At 51.1% G+C, this 14,547-nt stretch overlaps 1 protein-coding gene across 2 annotated transcripts in view; it reads right to left on the reverse strand.

The window, feature by feature from the left end:
• The window catches only part of PRKCB (protein kinase C beta), a 131,693-nt gene that overhangs the window by 6,511 nt on the left and 110,635 nt on the right, over positions 1-14,547 (reverse strand). For both annotated transcript variants that reach the window (XM_075058348.1, XM_075058347.1), the window contains exon 16: positions 8,909-9,049. In XM_075058348.1, the coding sequence (XP_074914449.1) occupies positions 8,909-9,049 (141 nt within the window). The remainder of the gene's footprint in view (positions 1-8,908; positions 9,050-14,547) is intronic.

Raw genomic sequence — 14,547 nt, forward strand, 5'->3', positions numbered from 1 at the left:
GGGGGCTTTCTGGTGCGTGGCAGCCGGGCTCGCTGCACGGCACCCCCAGAACTCTCCGCTGCAACTGGACAAGGCTGGCTAACCCTAAAAACCCTGCTCACAGCGACATTTTTCTCTCTTGCCCCTGAAGGCAGCTCATGACAACCCCTACGTCAGGTGAGGCAGGAGCCCCAGAGCACCGGCGAGCTCTCTGCAGCCAGCAAAGCTGGACGAGAGAAGAACCCGAAAGCTCTGGAGTCGGGGTGACCGCTGCCCTGGCTGGCACGGCACTGCGGGACAGGAAAACACGGGGTCTGGAAAGCACCCGAGAGCGCCAGACCCTCCTCGGGGGTCGGTCAGCATCCATCGCTCCCGGGCTGCCGCGGAGCAGGAGCCCTGGGCAGCAGCCGAGGACCCGGCTGGCTGTGCTGCAGTCTCTGCAGCGAAAGAGGGAGGTCGGGAGCAGGGAGACATGCCAAATGCCTTATTTAATTTTCTTAGCCATCAAAACAAGGGTCCTGTAACTTCCCGTGCTGCAAGTCATGATTTAATATAATAATAATAGCGATAGATAATAACAGGTGGATACGGGGTCACTGCAGCAGCTACAAATTGTGCTCAATTACTACCTATCACACGCATGTCACATCCCTATGAACTGCATGTAATGACTTTGCTCTAATGGCTGGTGAACTCTCCCTCCTATCGGAGCTGCCACACAACTGATGCTCTCCTGGCCCTCTTTTCTCCGACGAGATGCAGAAGCCAGCATCTCCCGGTCCCTCAGTTCTCTCCTTCCATTCCCCATGGAGAACATAGACTTCAAGTGCTGGGAATATTTTTCCTGGTATTTAACTTTCATTTGCTAAGGAAACAGATTTACATTTTTAATAAACGTCAGACTAAATATAATAAAATATTAAAGACAAATACATGTAAACTTCAACATTTCCCAGTTCCTTCCTCTGCCAGAGAGGAGGTTTCAGGGAAGACGTGAACATCCATCAGCCTCCAACGGCATGTTTCTTTGGCAGCTCTTGTATGTTCTTACGGTGCCAAGTGAGACATTTCTTATCCCCAAGCCTCTAAAAAAAGTTCAATGGGTAACATTTGAGTCAATTTAACTCTAGTTACTGCTGTGCTGAAGCCTCTGAGCCCGTCCCTCCCTCTCATATGTTGTAAGGCCATGTCTCAACCTACAGCATATTTCTAGTCTGGATTTGTCAAGCTTCTGCTCCCAAGCACATCTCCTGTCCGTCACGCTGAGCTCAGCGTGGTTTCTAACTCAGCACTCAAACTTACTCAGAGACCTCAGAGGCAGTTTTCTCCCCCTGCATCTCTTCTGGGCTGCCACAGTCCCACACGCTGCAGCCCCAGCCCCGGTGAACACGGCTCCTGCCTCTGGCCCCACGGCTGAGCCCGCAGCTGAGCCCAGGCAAGAGCACTTGGTGTGGCAGGTCACAATGTGGTTTGCTCTTTTTTAAGTATTTTGATGCAAAAATGAGTTGGTGCTGCCCAGAGGAGGAGTTAGGCAAAAAAAAAAAAATTAAAAAAAAAAAAAAATATCCAAAGACAAACAAAATCCCCCCAAACCAAACATGCAAACACAGTGCAAACCAGTTCACCAGGAGGGTACTGAAGATGAGGGCTTCCCAAAATGAGCCTGAGAAGCCTTTTCATGCAGCCTATGAAGAGCATCGCGTTGGTGGGGGAAAACCTGCCCCAGCTGCCCTTGGCCATGGTCCCAGCACGATGCCATCCACATTGTGGCCCTCCAGAAACAACTTTTTGGAAATCCCTGATTTCAAACACAGAGACCCGAGTGGAAAATGACCTCTCCAGAGAAAGGGTATGGGACCCCGCACCAGAAAACACAGAGCCCGGGTCAAATTAACAACAGAAGCCCAGTAAGGAGATGGAGAATGAAGACACAAGCGCAGCGAGCAGACTGGCAGACACACAGCTCGGGAGCTACTCCCTAGAAAAAGCCCCAGTTCTTGTACCTTGCCAATCCCTGACTGCTGTACGGACCCATCCCGAGGCAATTCTCCGCATCTCTTCTTCAGTCCAAGCACCCCGTTCCTGCGGGCAGCAGGCGGGCGCAAACTAAGAGGGACGTGCCCATCTCCTGGGCAGGCGGAGGCTCGGCATCACACGAAGAAGTGGCCAAACTGGGACCTGCTGGCGACCTTCTCCTCGCGGTTACTCCAGCCGTACCCGCGCTCCCCGTCCGCAGGTCACGTCTGATCCCAGCCCGCTGTCTCTGCTGAGGCCGGGAGCCGTTGGAAAGCAGCACCCCCGCCGTGCTGGGGGACAGAGGCGGGGGCAGCCGAGCCCCCCCGGACCCTCCCCGGGGGAAGCGGTCCTGGGGGATGCTTACGCCAGGCACCGTATCACCGGCGGGCTCAAAGGCTGGCAGATACCCCTCTCTCCCGTGCAGCAGGACAGCGGCGAGGTTCACGGATGTCCAGAAACGAAGAGCGAGGTTCTCTCCAGTTGAGCTGACAATTCCCACCATGAGGAATTTGACCAAGACCTGTCACAGCTCCAGTTTTTTGGGAAGAGCTGGTCGCCACTCCAGACCACGCAATCAAGTACAGCTTTAGAGTCTTGCAAAAGTAAGTTTTAGATGTTTGACAAGTCAGCAACAGGCAAATACCTTCCTGAAAGCCATCCTATTAGCATCAAAATAGAAAATAAATTCCCCAAATTGAAGTTGCCAGTTCCACAAAGCCTGGAAGCTAAAGTCATGAAACAAAGAGACAGGCTTTTTGAGGCCACGTTGTCCCTAGTCTTCCCCTTCAGCACCGGGATAAAACAAACTATGAGCAAGATTACTGGGAAAGTCTGCAGTGCTTAAGGTTATCAGTGCAGTAACACAGAACATAGCAGGGTTTACCTGCTAATAAGCCGCTCACCTGCACGTTCTGTCAACTCCATATACAGTGAAAGCCTTACAGTGCTCTGAAAATATAGCTGTCATTGCCTATTAGCTTCATGAGATCTCGGTGGAGACATGCAAGGCACTTCATGCGAAATGTCTGACAGCCCTAGCCGCCTTTTTGCTATAAAGAAATGTGCTGTCTCTTAAAAAAAAAAAAAAAAAAAAAATCAAACAAGAGCAACCCCATCAAACATTTTAAAACTAATCCTTGTGAAACGCTTCCAGTTATAGGGATAGAAAATACAAATATATTTTTAATATGTATGTTGGCAAGGAATAATTCTCATCATAATGAAATAAGGCAAGAATATGTGGATGGAAAATTTTAGAAGTTGCATCTATCCATAGTATTTCATGCCCAGCTTTGTGAGGTTTGCAGACTTTCTGTTTGCATGCATAAGAACTTGTCATTATCAGCAAACCAATCAGCATATCCTCCTCTTTGGGAACTTTCACAGGGATAAAATATATACTTTAAGGCTGGAAATTGTCTTTGGGTTTACAGGAGCCATGTCCAAGCCCAAACCCAAGGTCTAAAGGCTGTGACCATGCCTCTGTGCTGTCCTGCCACCCCCACGATGCCACAGGCAGCCACTGGCTCTTGGGAACGTGGCAGGTTTTATTCCAGTGGCCAAAGCCCAACACTGCTGGAGTTTCAGATGCAAGATCTGGCCCACATTGTGCCAAGAGAGAGCAAGAAGGATCCATGCTGCTCTGGACGGCAAATGGTCGCTCTCTGCAGGAGCACTATCTTTAAAGCTTCCGAAATTAAGTTCCTCTTTAAAGAACGGGAGACATGCTGTATGAATTTTTACATTTATCTAAAGCCATGTTGTGAAAAATCTGCCTCATTTTAGTACTATATTAATGTACAGGCATCACTCCATCCTGAATGGAGAAAGGGGGAGGGTGGGAATTTATATCTTACATAAATCCCCAATGTGTCCTGTCTAATATTTATAGCCAGCATAGAATGACTTTTTTTTTCAAGCTGCAGAAATAAAACTGTCAGCTTAGAAGATAGCCTTTTTATTTTATCAGTTTCTAGCTTGATTTCAAATAGAGAAAAAAGGCATAATAAAATATTTTCCATTGATCCCTAAGATGCAATCAAAGATCATAAAAAGCCGAGGATGGCTGTTCTCCTGCTGCGACGAAGCCCTTGCTCCCAAGGAGCCGAGGAGAAGCGGTGGGCTGAACGCACCCTCAATTTCCCATTTTTCTGGCCCAAACCAGTGGTACAGCCACAGTCCCACTGGCCTCCCAGGCATCTCTTGGGCAAGTCTGACCTTCCTGGTGCTGCGCTGGGTTAGAAACCTGGCTCTTGCCCCCTGAGGGAGGATCAGGGCTCCCTGACACTTCTGGAAACAGATGTGCCCTGTTTGGGGGAATTTGGCTCGTGAGGCCCCTTTGCACTGGTCAGGGTGAACAGGGACCAAAGGTGCTTTTTGTTCGTAAGTGTTTGGCTAACGATCCCAGACCACAGCTCAGGATGCTCCAGCCCGCATTCATCCTTGCTCCGGGCAAAGGCTGAGAGCGTTCGCTGCAAAGGTTTTCTGATGTACGGCCCTGGCTTTCATCTCTCTCCTATGAACAAAGCCAAGCTTCTTCCCAATGTACTGAGAATATCGGCTGAATAATCAGAGGGGAATCTCAGAGAAAGTCTTTACGGGACCCTGAGGCTACCAGAGCAAATCTTGACTCAATTACGAGAGGAGATGTTTAACCTCAACACATTCGGCCGCCTCTCCACGGCATGCTCCTGCCCACTGTTGGCCCCCTCAATCCTTACATCTCATCTAATTAGGAAATCACTTATGCAAACACCTGAACTCACCTCGTAAAGACTTAAACTAAGGCTACAAAAATGCACATACAGGATAGCTGGAGTTTTCACGTGTCCAGGTCTATAAAAGGCGTTTCAATATTAATTCAAAGCAGTTAGAAGAAAATTAATTTATGCAATTAAAAATTATTAGATTAAAAGCAATTTTTTTAAACCCCTGTCCTGTTGTGAGTAATCCTGTGCTCTGCTGTGTGATTTCAATGCTTTCAAAATGAGGAGACTTTTCAAATCACTAGGCTTTATGTAAAGTAAAGGAGTAATTAGATACCAAAAACAGTAATTATCTCAATGAGAGACAGAGAAAGCAGGCAAGTGTAAATACACTTCCCAGGGTAAATGCAGACCCACGAAAGGAATTGTTATGCACAAGCCAAACCACGAAGCAGCCAAGCGCAGCCCCATGTCAAAACCGCCGAGTTTCTGCACACCAAAGACAACCCAGACTCTGATGTGTCTCGTTACCGTCTCTGTGATAAAGGTTAATCAAGCACAAAGCAGGAAGCAACACATGAGCTCTTGGGAATTTATTTTCAGCTCTGGGTACGTAACACCCAAGCCAGGCAGAGGGCTGAAGCGTCCATTTTCCTGTTGGTGTAAAATGCCGCAGGTTTCTGGGAAGCAACGTGAAGCCCTTCCCAGCATGCGGCCGCTGGGAAGGCACGGAGAACCCTTGCTTGTACCCACGCTCCCTACCTGCAGAGATGTAACAAAATCATAGAAAGGTGGCAAAAATATTGTGGGTGGGTGCTAGAGAAGAGATAACTAGCGAAGATGCTTCTGCAAAGACTGGGTGCGGGCAGGGAGGATCCAACCCCGGCGGGGAGAGGTGCGGAGGCAGCACGTGAGCTGCCCACTGCACTCACATACACAACAGGAGGTTTTGTGCTACTTGAGCAATGAGCAAACATGAATTAATGATACCTTCCGATAAGCAAAATTTGTCGACATGATGCTAAAGACAATTCGGACGGGGCTTTGCTCACCCTTGGCTTGTGTTCACGGGGCTGAAGTGCTCAGGCACAACACAGGGCTGGAGCACAGGAAGGCTGTGGGCATTTGTGGGCAGATACCGAGCCCGCATCTGCATATTATTCTGTATGTTGAAAATTTGGCTTGCAGACAATCTGTAACCTTATCTTTATAGAAGCTAATTAAGAAAAAAAAAGAAAAAAGAAAAAAAAAGACGACTTAAGCCAAGGTAAAGAGCCAGGCTAGCACAAATCCCCCACTCCAGCAAGTGCTCAAGCCCTGCGTGCGTGGCTGAAGGTCAGAAGCAGTAAGCAACGTCTTTCCTCGTGACCTGCCCAAGTACATTGTGAAGGTGCCCAAACCCAGATTTTCATTTCCGTGCTGCTCTGATCTGTGCTCACAGCTGGCATGAAAGGAGCAGCGTTTTCCAGCACAGATGCACTGCTGTTGAAATATCAGCTATCAGCAGGTACCTGAGTTGTCTTAATCCTACCTAAATCCTAAATCTACTGCGCCTACCTTTCTATTAATCTTCCTGTCCTATCAAATGGTGAATTTTCCCCAGCACCAGCCGCGAGGTGAGATGCGACAGACGGCAGCTTACCGTCCCCCTTCCAAGGTCCAGCATCAAAAGGATTTGTGAGGAAATAAGACATTTAAAGCAGAACAAAAATTGCACATTTTAAAACCAGTAAGAAAGCACTTTTGACCGAATTAAATTGTTTTTAACTGTAAAACACCAAACAACAAATAACGCTATGCCACAACCCAAGGCAAAGAGCATCACTGGGGATCTGCTCAGGAAGAAAGGGCAGATGTAGAGGAGGGGGCCAGCAACAGCTTTGCTAGCAAACGCACACAGAGGCAGGAAACAGCAGGAGTTATGGATTTCAGGAGAAAAGGGCTCTTGCAGAATAAGACCCCCGAAGCCCTGGTGCCAGCTCAGCCCTCCCGATGGGCTCCGGGTGCGGAGCAGCATCCTCGCCACGGCTGGAGCTCACAGACCACCCACCCCGTGTCTCAGCATCCTTTGCACAAAGGTCGGATCCCACCCTAAGCCCACCCACATCAAGGTGTGTACAAACAGCCCCAAACACTTTTGCACTATTATACTTTGATATCAAAGTTAATGCCTTCCCGGTAATACCTTCCCTACATGGTCTAATGGCTTGAAGATTCCATCCCATCTGAGGGAAAGGAAAGCAGGCAGCAATTCAGATCTCTTGTGCTAACCATCACCAGCTGCTTCCCAGCAACCTGCATCTCCACATTTCTGAGACAGGCAAGGAGAATGGGCCATTTTTCTCTTTGCTGATGCAGAGGGCAGCCCAAGCCCACACTGCACAGAAGCAGCGCTCAGCTGTGGAAGTGCAAGGCTCTGAGGACAAGTACCCCACATAGTTTCCTGCAAAGGCATCACTGCACAGGAGTTAAGTTTGTAAAAATACTTGTCTGAAATTAAAATATGCAGCACCAAGTGTATGCCAGGCATCGTTGTCAGACCTAGGGCAAGGAGCAGACCTCCCGGTCGGCAGCCGTTCCCCCATCAACGCTGCATGCCGGGAGGGAGACGAGGCTGCGGAGGCTCCTGCTGAGCCCAGCTAATGGGCGGTTTATCTGTATTTCATCAGTCAAGCAAGGAGCTGTAGAAGGGAAAAGGCTGCTAGAGCAGAGAGGCATTTAGAGGGAGGAGAGCTAAAGGAGCCGAGCACCCTACTCCACGTTTTCCCTGAAAGCGGAGTTCTTCCAAGCACTGAAAGGGTCCCTTCAAAAGAACAGGTTTACCGTAAAGCAGAGGAAAACAGACACGTCCAACGTTGCTAAGGGCAGTGGGGCAGGGGAAGGCTCAGTTAAATACATGGAGCATCTCTGGATTTCTGAGTTGTGATCCAACATGATGGATTAAGAGAGATGCAATGTCCCCACCTTGATCACTGGGCATAAATATCAGTCCATATCAGCCATGTAAATCAGATTTAACTTTGGATTCACAGCTTTCTGTGAAACACCAGTGCCCAACTAGGGCACAGCAGCTAACAGGCACACAGGAGGTTGAAACACAGGAATAAGCCCATGCCTTAAGGACCTGGACGACCGCGGAGAGACTCAGACATAGCTGTGATCCTGCCAGTCCCAACAGTGGCAAAGAGAAATAGAGAAATCCAGGGAGAGATGTCCCTGTCCCTGAGTCTATGTGATCCCTGCTACCTGTGCATCCTCTCTTGGGAAGGGCAGAGAGAACACGGGCAGAGAGACGCAGCAAACTACGTGCTCGGGGTCGTACAGCGAAGCCCGAGCTCCGCACTTGCAGGCTCGTGCCCTCGTGCTGCTTCAGCATGAACCCCGTACGCCGCAGGCGATGAAACCCACTTTGTGGCTCAGGCTGCACCCCTGCACTGGCACAGGCATTACACGGACAGACGTCACTGCAAAGACAGCTAGACCGAGGAGTAGTCAAGTAGTCTCGTCTTTTTTGACAAATAGCTTTCAGATTACTCATGCCTCCACCTCAGTTTCGCTGCTGGCAGCTTATCTCCCCCTACAGCCTCGCACTCCCAGCACACACAGCATCCCTCTCGTGACTAGAACCCGTCTTAAAGCACGGCGGAGATGACAGAGGGCAGCCAGGTTCTCCTCACTGCAGAGCTCCTCTCCACCCGCGTCAGCGCCCTCACGCGAGCCAGGCTCCAGCCTTCCACCGCTTTACCTTGGAGAGAAACCGTTGAGTGAAATACAGCTCCGTTGCCAATTCAGACAGACTATGGTGCTGAGCTAGATGTTGAAATAAAGTTTAGATTAAAAAAAAAAGAGAGACCTGTTCAGCTTAAGAAGAAGGGAGGAAAAAAAAGAACAGAAAGACTGACCCCTGGGATAACAGACAGACAGTACTGCAACGCAATTAAAGATGTTTCTACCCCTGCAAGTCAGAGCGAGACCAGGCGTCCGAGAGCTATCCTTTCACAGCAGTGGTTTGACACGTGCCAAATACGAGGAGATGCGATCTTCTAGGCAGAGAGACGGTACCTCCGTGCTGCGGGCCGGGCCAGCAGCGCCCGCACGTATGCCTGTGCGTGGGCACCCACGAGCACGAGTGGGAGAGACTGTGCAGGAGAGAACCGGCGTGTGGGAGAGCGGGGGGGGAGAAACATGCTTAACGCAGCCACACTTACAGCCTTTGGCTTGAAGGGAGGCTGGATCTCCTTGCGCTCCAGCTTATCCCAGTCGATGTAGCGGAAGAACGCGTGCTCCTTGATGTCCCGCTCCCCTTCTGGACCACATCCCAGTCGCTTGGCAGGGTGCTTGGTCATCAGCTTGGGGAGAGGAAGAGAAGAAACAGTCACTCACAGAGTTTCCAACTGCTTCCCAGAATGTCCGCTCTGAGAAGTCCCCAGGGTGCTGCGATGCCTGGCTGGGCAGCCTGCACCACGCGGCCGCTGTCCCAGGACGCCCTGCATCAGGGTCCGGACCCCAAGAGGGGCTCCCATCTCCTCTGCTGCTTTTGGTGCTCAAAGCAGAGGGAGAAGCCGGAGCAGCTCCAGGGACAGGGAAGGTTGACAACGGCTTACAACAGCAGACTAAGCAGATCGCAGATATGTAAGCACTGGGGGGGATAAGTACATCCCCTTTTCCTCTGGGAATGAAATTGGTGCACCCAGAAGTAATGTCAGGGTGCTGGTAGAGCGCCCCGCATCACTGCAGTCTCCCCAGCCTGCTACAACGGGGGGAGCAGGATGCGTGCAAAGCTGCTCAGCAGTCCCTTTGCTCAGTAGCCAACTTCTCAGCATCTGCATAATTAATTTGAAAGGCCACTGCTGATTTAAGATGAACAATCTGCCCTCAAAAACTTTCATTAGCCCTAGAAGCAGAACCGCCACTTCTCTGGAGCCGCGGCAGCAGACAAGAGGTGTATTTCTAATGAAAGAGTCAATTTGGAGGAAAAAAGCATCAACAGTCCATTAATGTTGTTTATCATCTACACTTCTCCTCTTCACTGGCTCAATAAGAAAAGTGAAATGGGCCATGGGAATTAAGGGTGGCTGTACAAACATTAATATCCTGGGGGCATTGTTTGAGCTGTGTTCAGAGATCAGATGGAGATTCCAGAGATTTACAAGACGTTGATAAGCACGGAGAATGAGAGCCGTACACCTGCAGCGAAAGGACTACTTTATTAAAAGCAGGGCAGTTAAAACTGATCCCAGAGCTGTGCAGAGGTTGCAGCAAGCCTGACTCTGTGGCCCAGGGCCGTGGGTCTGCAAAAGCCCCCCACTGCCCTCCTGCCAGCCCCTGGGAGGGACAGGGCGCCCACAGCTCGGGGGAGCTGGGACGGAGAGCTGAGAAACCTCCCCACCTTTCTGTTGAGACTGGCCCACACCCAAAAAGACACGGTTTTTGTAAGCAAGCATCTTCTGACAGAAATAAAGGCATCAGCCCAAGCACTGTGGCGGCAGGCAGCCTGCCGCGCCACGGGGAGATGATGACCCCCGCCAGGTCCTGCGTCCGGGCAGAGCTCCTCTGCCCCAAGGCGTAAGTGTTTTGACACAAGTCAGCCCTGCCATCCACGACTGCACAAAACAAACCTGCTCAGGGAAGCTGATCTTTAAAAGTAATGCTACAACAGGGAACTGAAAGCAAGGAAAAGCCTGCAAAAAAACCCAAACCAAAAACCCCTTGAAAAAAACCACCACGTGTGAAATAAGAGCGGAGCTGCTAACCACTCTGCTAGCAAATAGCACTACATCCATGGCCAGCCAGCTGCGGAGGCAACCTGCAGCTGAAAGAGTGATGGAGCGAGGCTTCCTCGAACCAGCATCACCCCCTGCAAAGCCCATCTGCAAACAGCAAGGGCTTTGCAAGCTGGACAAGTGATTTTCCAGATGGTGAGACTTGCCTCTCCTCGGGGCAAGGATGTGACTGGCATCAGCATCAGTCTTGCAGAGCCCTTCCCCGTGTGAGGAGGCACGGGGGAGCTGCTGCTGGTGGGCTGCAGAGGGAGGGCCATGGGGGTGCCAGGTGGCAGCAAAAACAAGAGCAAGATTTTCTCCTGACTAGTGTTTTACTTTTTTGGTAAATAATACACTTTCCCTTGGTATTGCAGCATGCCGCCCTTTATTAAAAAAACCCAAACCAACAAATCCCAGCGTAAGAAGCCTGGCAAGGTGGAAGATGTTACGCCTCTTGGGTCTCTTGAACGAGCGTGGCAGCAGCACGGACAAGCAGGTGGGGCTGGCTCCAGCCTCCCCGTCCCCAGCCAGGAGAGGGGAGCGATGCCACCAGGCAGTGGGTGGGCCGGTGGCCACGGCAGGCAGGGAGCCCACCGCGGGCTTACGGTCCTCCCGCTGCCGAGGCAGCGCGGCGAGGCGGGCGACCCACCAACCCCTCGGTGCCGGCACACGGACAGGGCGATGCCGTGCCCCACTGAACCTCGCCGTCCCTCGGCTTTCACTACATCCACTTCAAGGTGACTCGGGTTCAGCTCAGCAAGAGGATCTGTGCGTCTCCTCGGCAGGCTCCGGACAGCATCCTGACAACTGAATCAGGTCCCGCTTAGCTGTGCTAAAGCGGGAGAGTAAAAAGCATCCTGTGACTCAATAAGGTTTTCCTAAAGCAAGTCCCCGACAACAATGCGAGAGCCTGAAATGCGCTACTAAACTGATTTAGTGATTTGGCTGTCATGTCAAATAGCTTAGTTTGCTTTCAGCAAAAATGAAAAGAAATCTGTTCGTGGGTCTTTTCTGTTAAGCGCTGACCCTGAACACACTGACACACCTCTAGCTTTTACTGCCAGAGAAGGCAAGGAGGGAAAGCAGGTCCGTGTCTGCAGGATCTGTGCCTCCGTCGACACTAAAGCTCACAGATGCCCGTGCATAAGCTGCGAAAGCATCTGACAGTGCGAGCTGGACAGATGTACGGTCACTCATCTGCAAAGGAGGTGTTAGCAGGGGGGAGGCTGTGGCCCCACGGAGGCTCTGAAGGCCAGCGGTGCCAGCGGGCAGGCGGCTCGCTGCCCCATCCCCACGCTCCCCAGTCCGCTTCCCGGCTCCAGTTCCCTCCCGGAGGTCGGCAAAGCTGCCGAGGCTGCACCGTGCCGGGGGTCCCCCCGAGGGGACCCTCCCCTGCGGGAGAGCCCGATTCCCCCACGTGCACCCAGCGAGAACATCGACCACCCTGCTCAAATCTGCTGGACCTCAGCCACCGCGCTGCCCTGCAGACACTTCGTACGCACACGCCACCGAGGACAGTCCGTGGTCTTTTACTCATTAGTTTTTCCAGCCAGAGCCCAGGTTCTTACCTGCTGCCTTCTGCTGGAAGCTGTTTTACACACACCTGCCCCCCAAATCAAAGTGTTGCCATTAAACCCTCGGCTTCCTCAGCGTAACACAAACACACACCAAATTCAGAGCAGCTCAGCCAACTAATAAATCATAAAGGATTTTCTACTTCATGTACCTGCCTGTAAAGCTAAACAGAGCTGTACTACAGTGCTGTTATTCAGTATTTTCAATATACGCATCCAGAAATTAAATTTTGTTTTCCGATTGTGCTTTTATGCATGTGAGCATGAAGGCACCATCTGTTATTGATATATAGGACCCCATAAACATGCAGTTTGATTCTCCTGGCTTACATAGGATAATCATTTAGCTTTCTTTGTATTAAACAGGAACAAGTGCGTCTAATCCCCATACTAACGCAGCGAAAACCCTTCAGGCTCCTGCAGATAAGGAAGGATGTTTTAGACCAAATCACGTCTGACGTTTGCAGCTCAGGTGCAGGGAGTCCAAGTCTGGACTCAACTGCTTTGCTAAACCGCAGCTTTACTCTTTGTCTCTGGAAGGCAAGCAGATGCTGTGTGTTCACGGGCTTCATGTAATAGCGGCACATTTTGCACCAAGAGGCAAAGCTCGCCCAGATGATCTTTGTCCATGTTTGACGAGACCACACGGCTTAAGGGCCCACCAGGGGCTTCCCATGGGGGCACCAGTCCCTCCGCCGTCCCGGCACACAGCCTGGGCACGCTTCTGCGCAGCACAGCCCTGCCACCGCGGCAGCACATCCCGGCCCCATCCCAACCGCAGCCCGGTGCTTCAGCCGGAGCGAGAGGCAGCAAACCCCTCGGCACCCAGGAGCGCTCGCCACGCACGGCCCCAAAACGCTCCCACCTTCCAGCCGCCTTCTCCGTACCCACGGCCACCGGGGGACGGGCACACCTCCACCTCCGAGAGGGATTCAGCGCGGCACTAAGTAGCTATTCTGTGCTTTTCCCAGGCAGCACCACCGGTGGAAATACCACTCAAAATACCTGTAAACTTTACTGTGGAAAACATGCCATTTTATGCCTTTGCTACCAGGCAGAGATTAAAGAGGGAGCTTATATTTGCAGGCAATCTGTCCACCTGGAAAGGGCTGCTTTGCTCATGCACAGTCAAACCCCTCCATATGGGACAGAAAACGGCTGGCGGTTTGTGCCAGTGCCTGCGTGCGCACACACGCACGCCGCTCCACGGGTCTGAAACGGGAGCCTGGCTCCTCATAACCAAACCAGAGCTCAAGAGAGCAAAGCTGAGCTACCTGCGCCACGGAAACAGCAGCTCCGACATCAGTCTTCGGAAAAAAATCTGAGCTGACAGCAGAGGAGGGAAATGCTCCATTTGATCTGCTAATTGATGCTGACTGTCGAGTCAAGGAGCTGTGTTCTGGTTAACTCTCCATTTTGCTTCCCAGCCAACGATCTCTGATTAACGCTTGTTTCTTGGCTCGGGCCGATACAAGGCTTTCAGGATCAAATGCTTTTCATCTCTGAGCTGTACAACAGTAAGTGATGACTGGCACCGGCACACCGGAGTGAAACCGCGTGGGAGCAACGGAATTGTTTTGGAGAGCATGACAGTGAAATACCAAATCCTTCATGTTTACGGTAGAGGCTTCTCCAATTGTTTGTTCTCTGGGCTGATATACGGCTGGGTTTGTGCCCTCCTGGAAGACTGACCATGTACCAACACAAACAGCACGGCCCTGATGCCCCTGAAGTTAATTGAGACTTATTTTACTGTGTTCCAGGGGAAAGCATAAATACTTTGCTTCCCACTTATTGATGGAACTTAGATACCACACATATTTTTAATTAAACTGTCTGGTGTAGCAGGCGGCAAGAACATCAGGAGTTTTTCTGCACTTCCCTGAAACAACAGTTGTACAAAGGGAACCACCACTTCGCTGCAAAAAAACGACAGGAATTTATAAAGGACCAAGTCCTCCATGCGTGGCTACACGTCCTCCCATGCAGCCTCACATTTCCAAAAGTGAGAAAAGCCATTTCAGCTACACCCAGCAGACGTTTCAGTCATGGTCTCTTCTCGTCTATTTACAGCATTCACATTTTGACTGATGCAATGGCAAACAAAGCCGACAGTGAGATTTGTCCCTGTTCCGGCCTCTGCTCCCTCGCAAGCACCGTTCCCTTGGGCACCGTGGGGATAACGATGTTCACCATCACCAAGCATCTTCCCTCCCTCCTGCCTGGCCAGGAACACAGTGGACTTTCCCCTCATGCCCCAATCAAAACAAGAAGAACAAGAGATGGTGAGAAAGTCTGCGGAAATTCCCCCTTCCATTACCAGTGTGGTTTCTGAATTAAGGTCTCGATTTTACTACATTCTGCTGAAGGTGAGTGCCAGCTGGCCTGGACCGCATCCCCTCCCTGCGCCCCGTTCCAGGCGGGGAACACCTGCAGCAGCTCTTCCCCACGGGACAAGCGAATACTCCTCTTCAACACCAGCTCTGAATCCTGGCAACACTGGAAAGAGGC

Source organism: Buteo buteo, chromosome 27 (assembly GCF_964188355.1).
Source record: "Buteo buteo chromosome 27, bButBut1.hap1.1, whole genome shotgun sequence".
NCBI classification, from domain to species: Eukaryota; Metazoa; Chordata; class Aves; order Accipitriformes; family Accipitridae; genus Buteo; species Buteo buteo.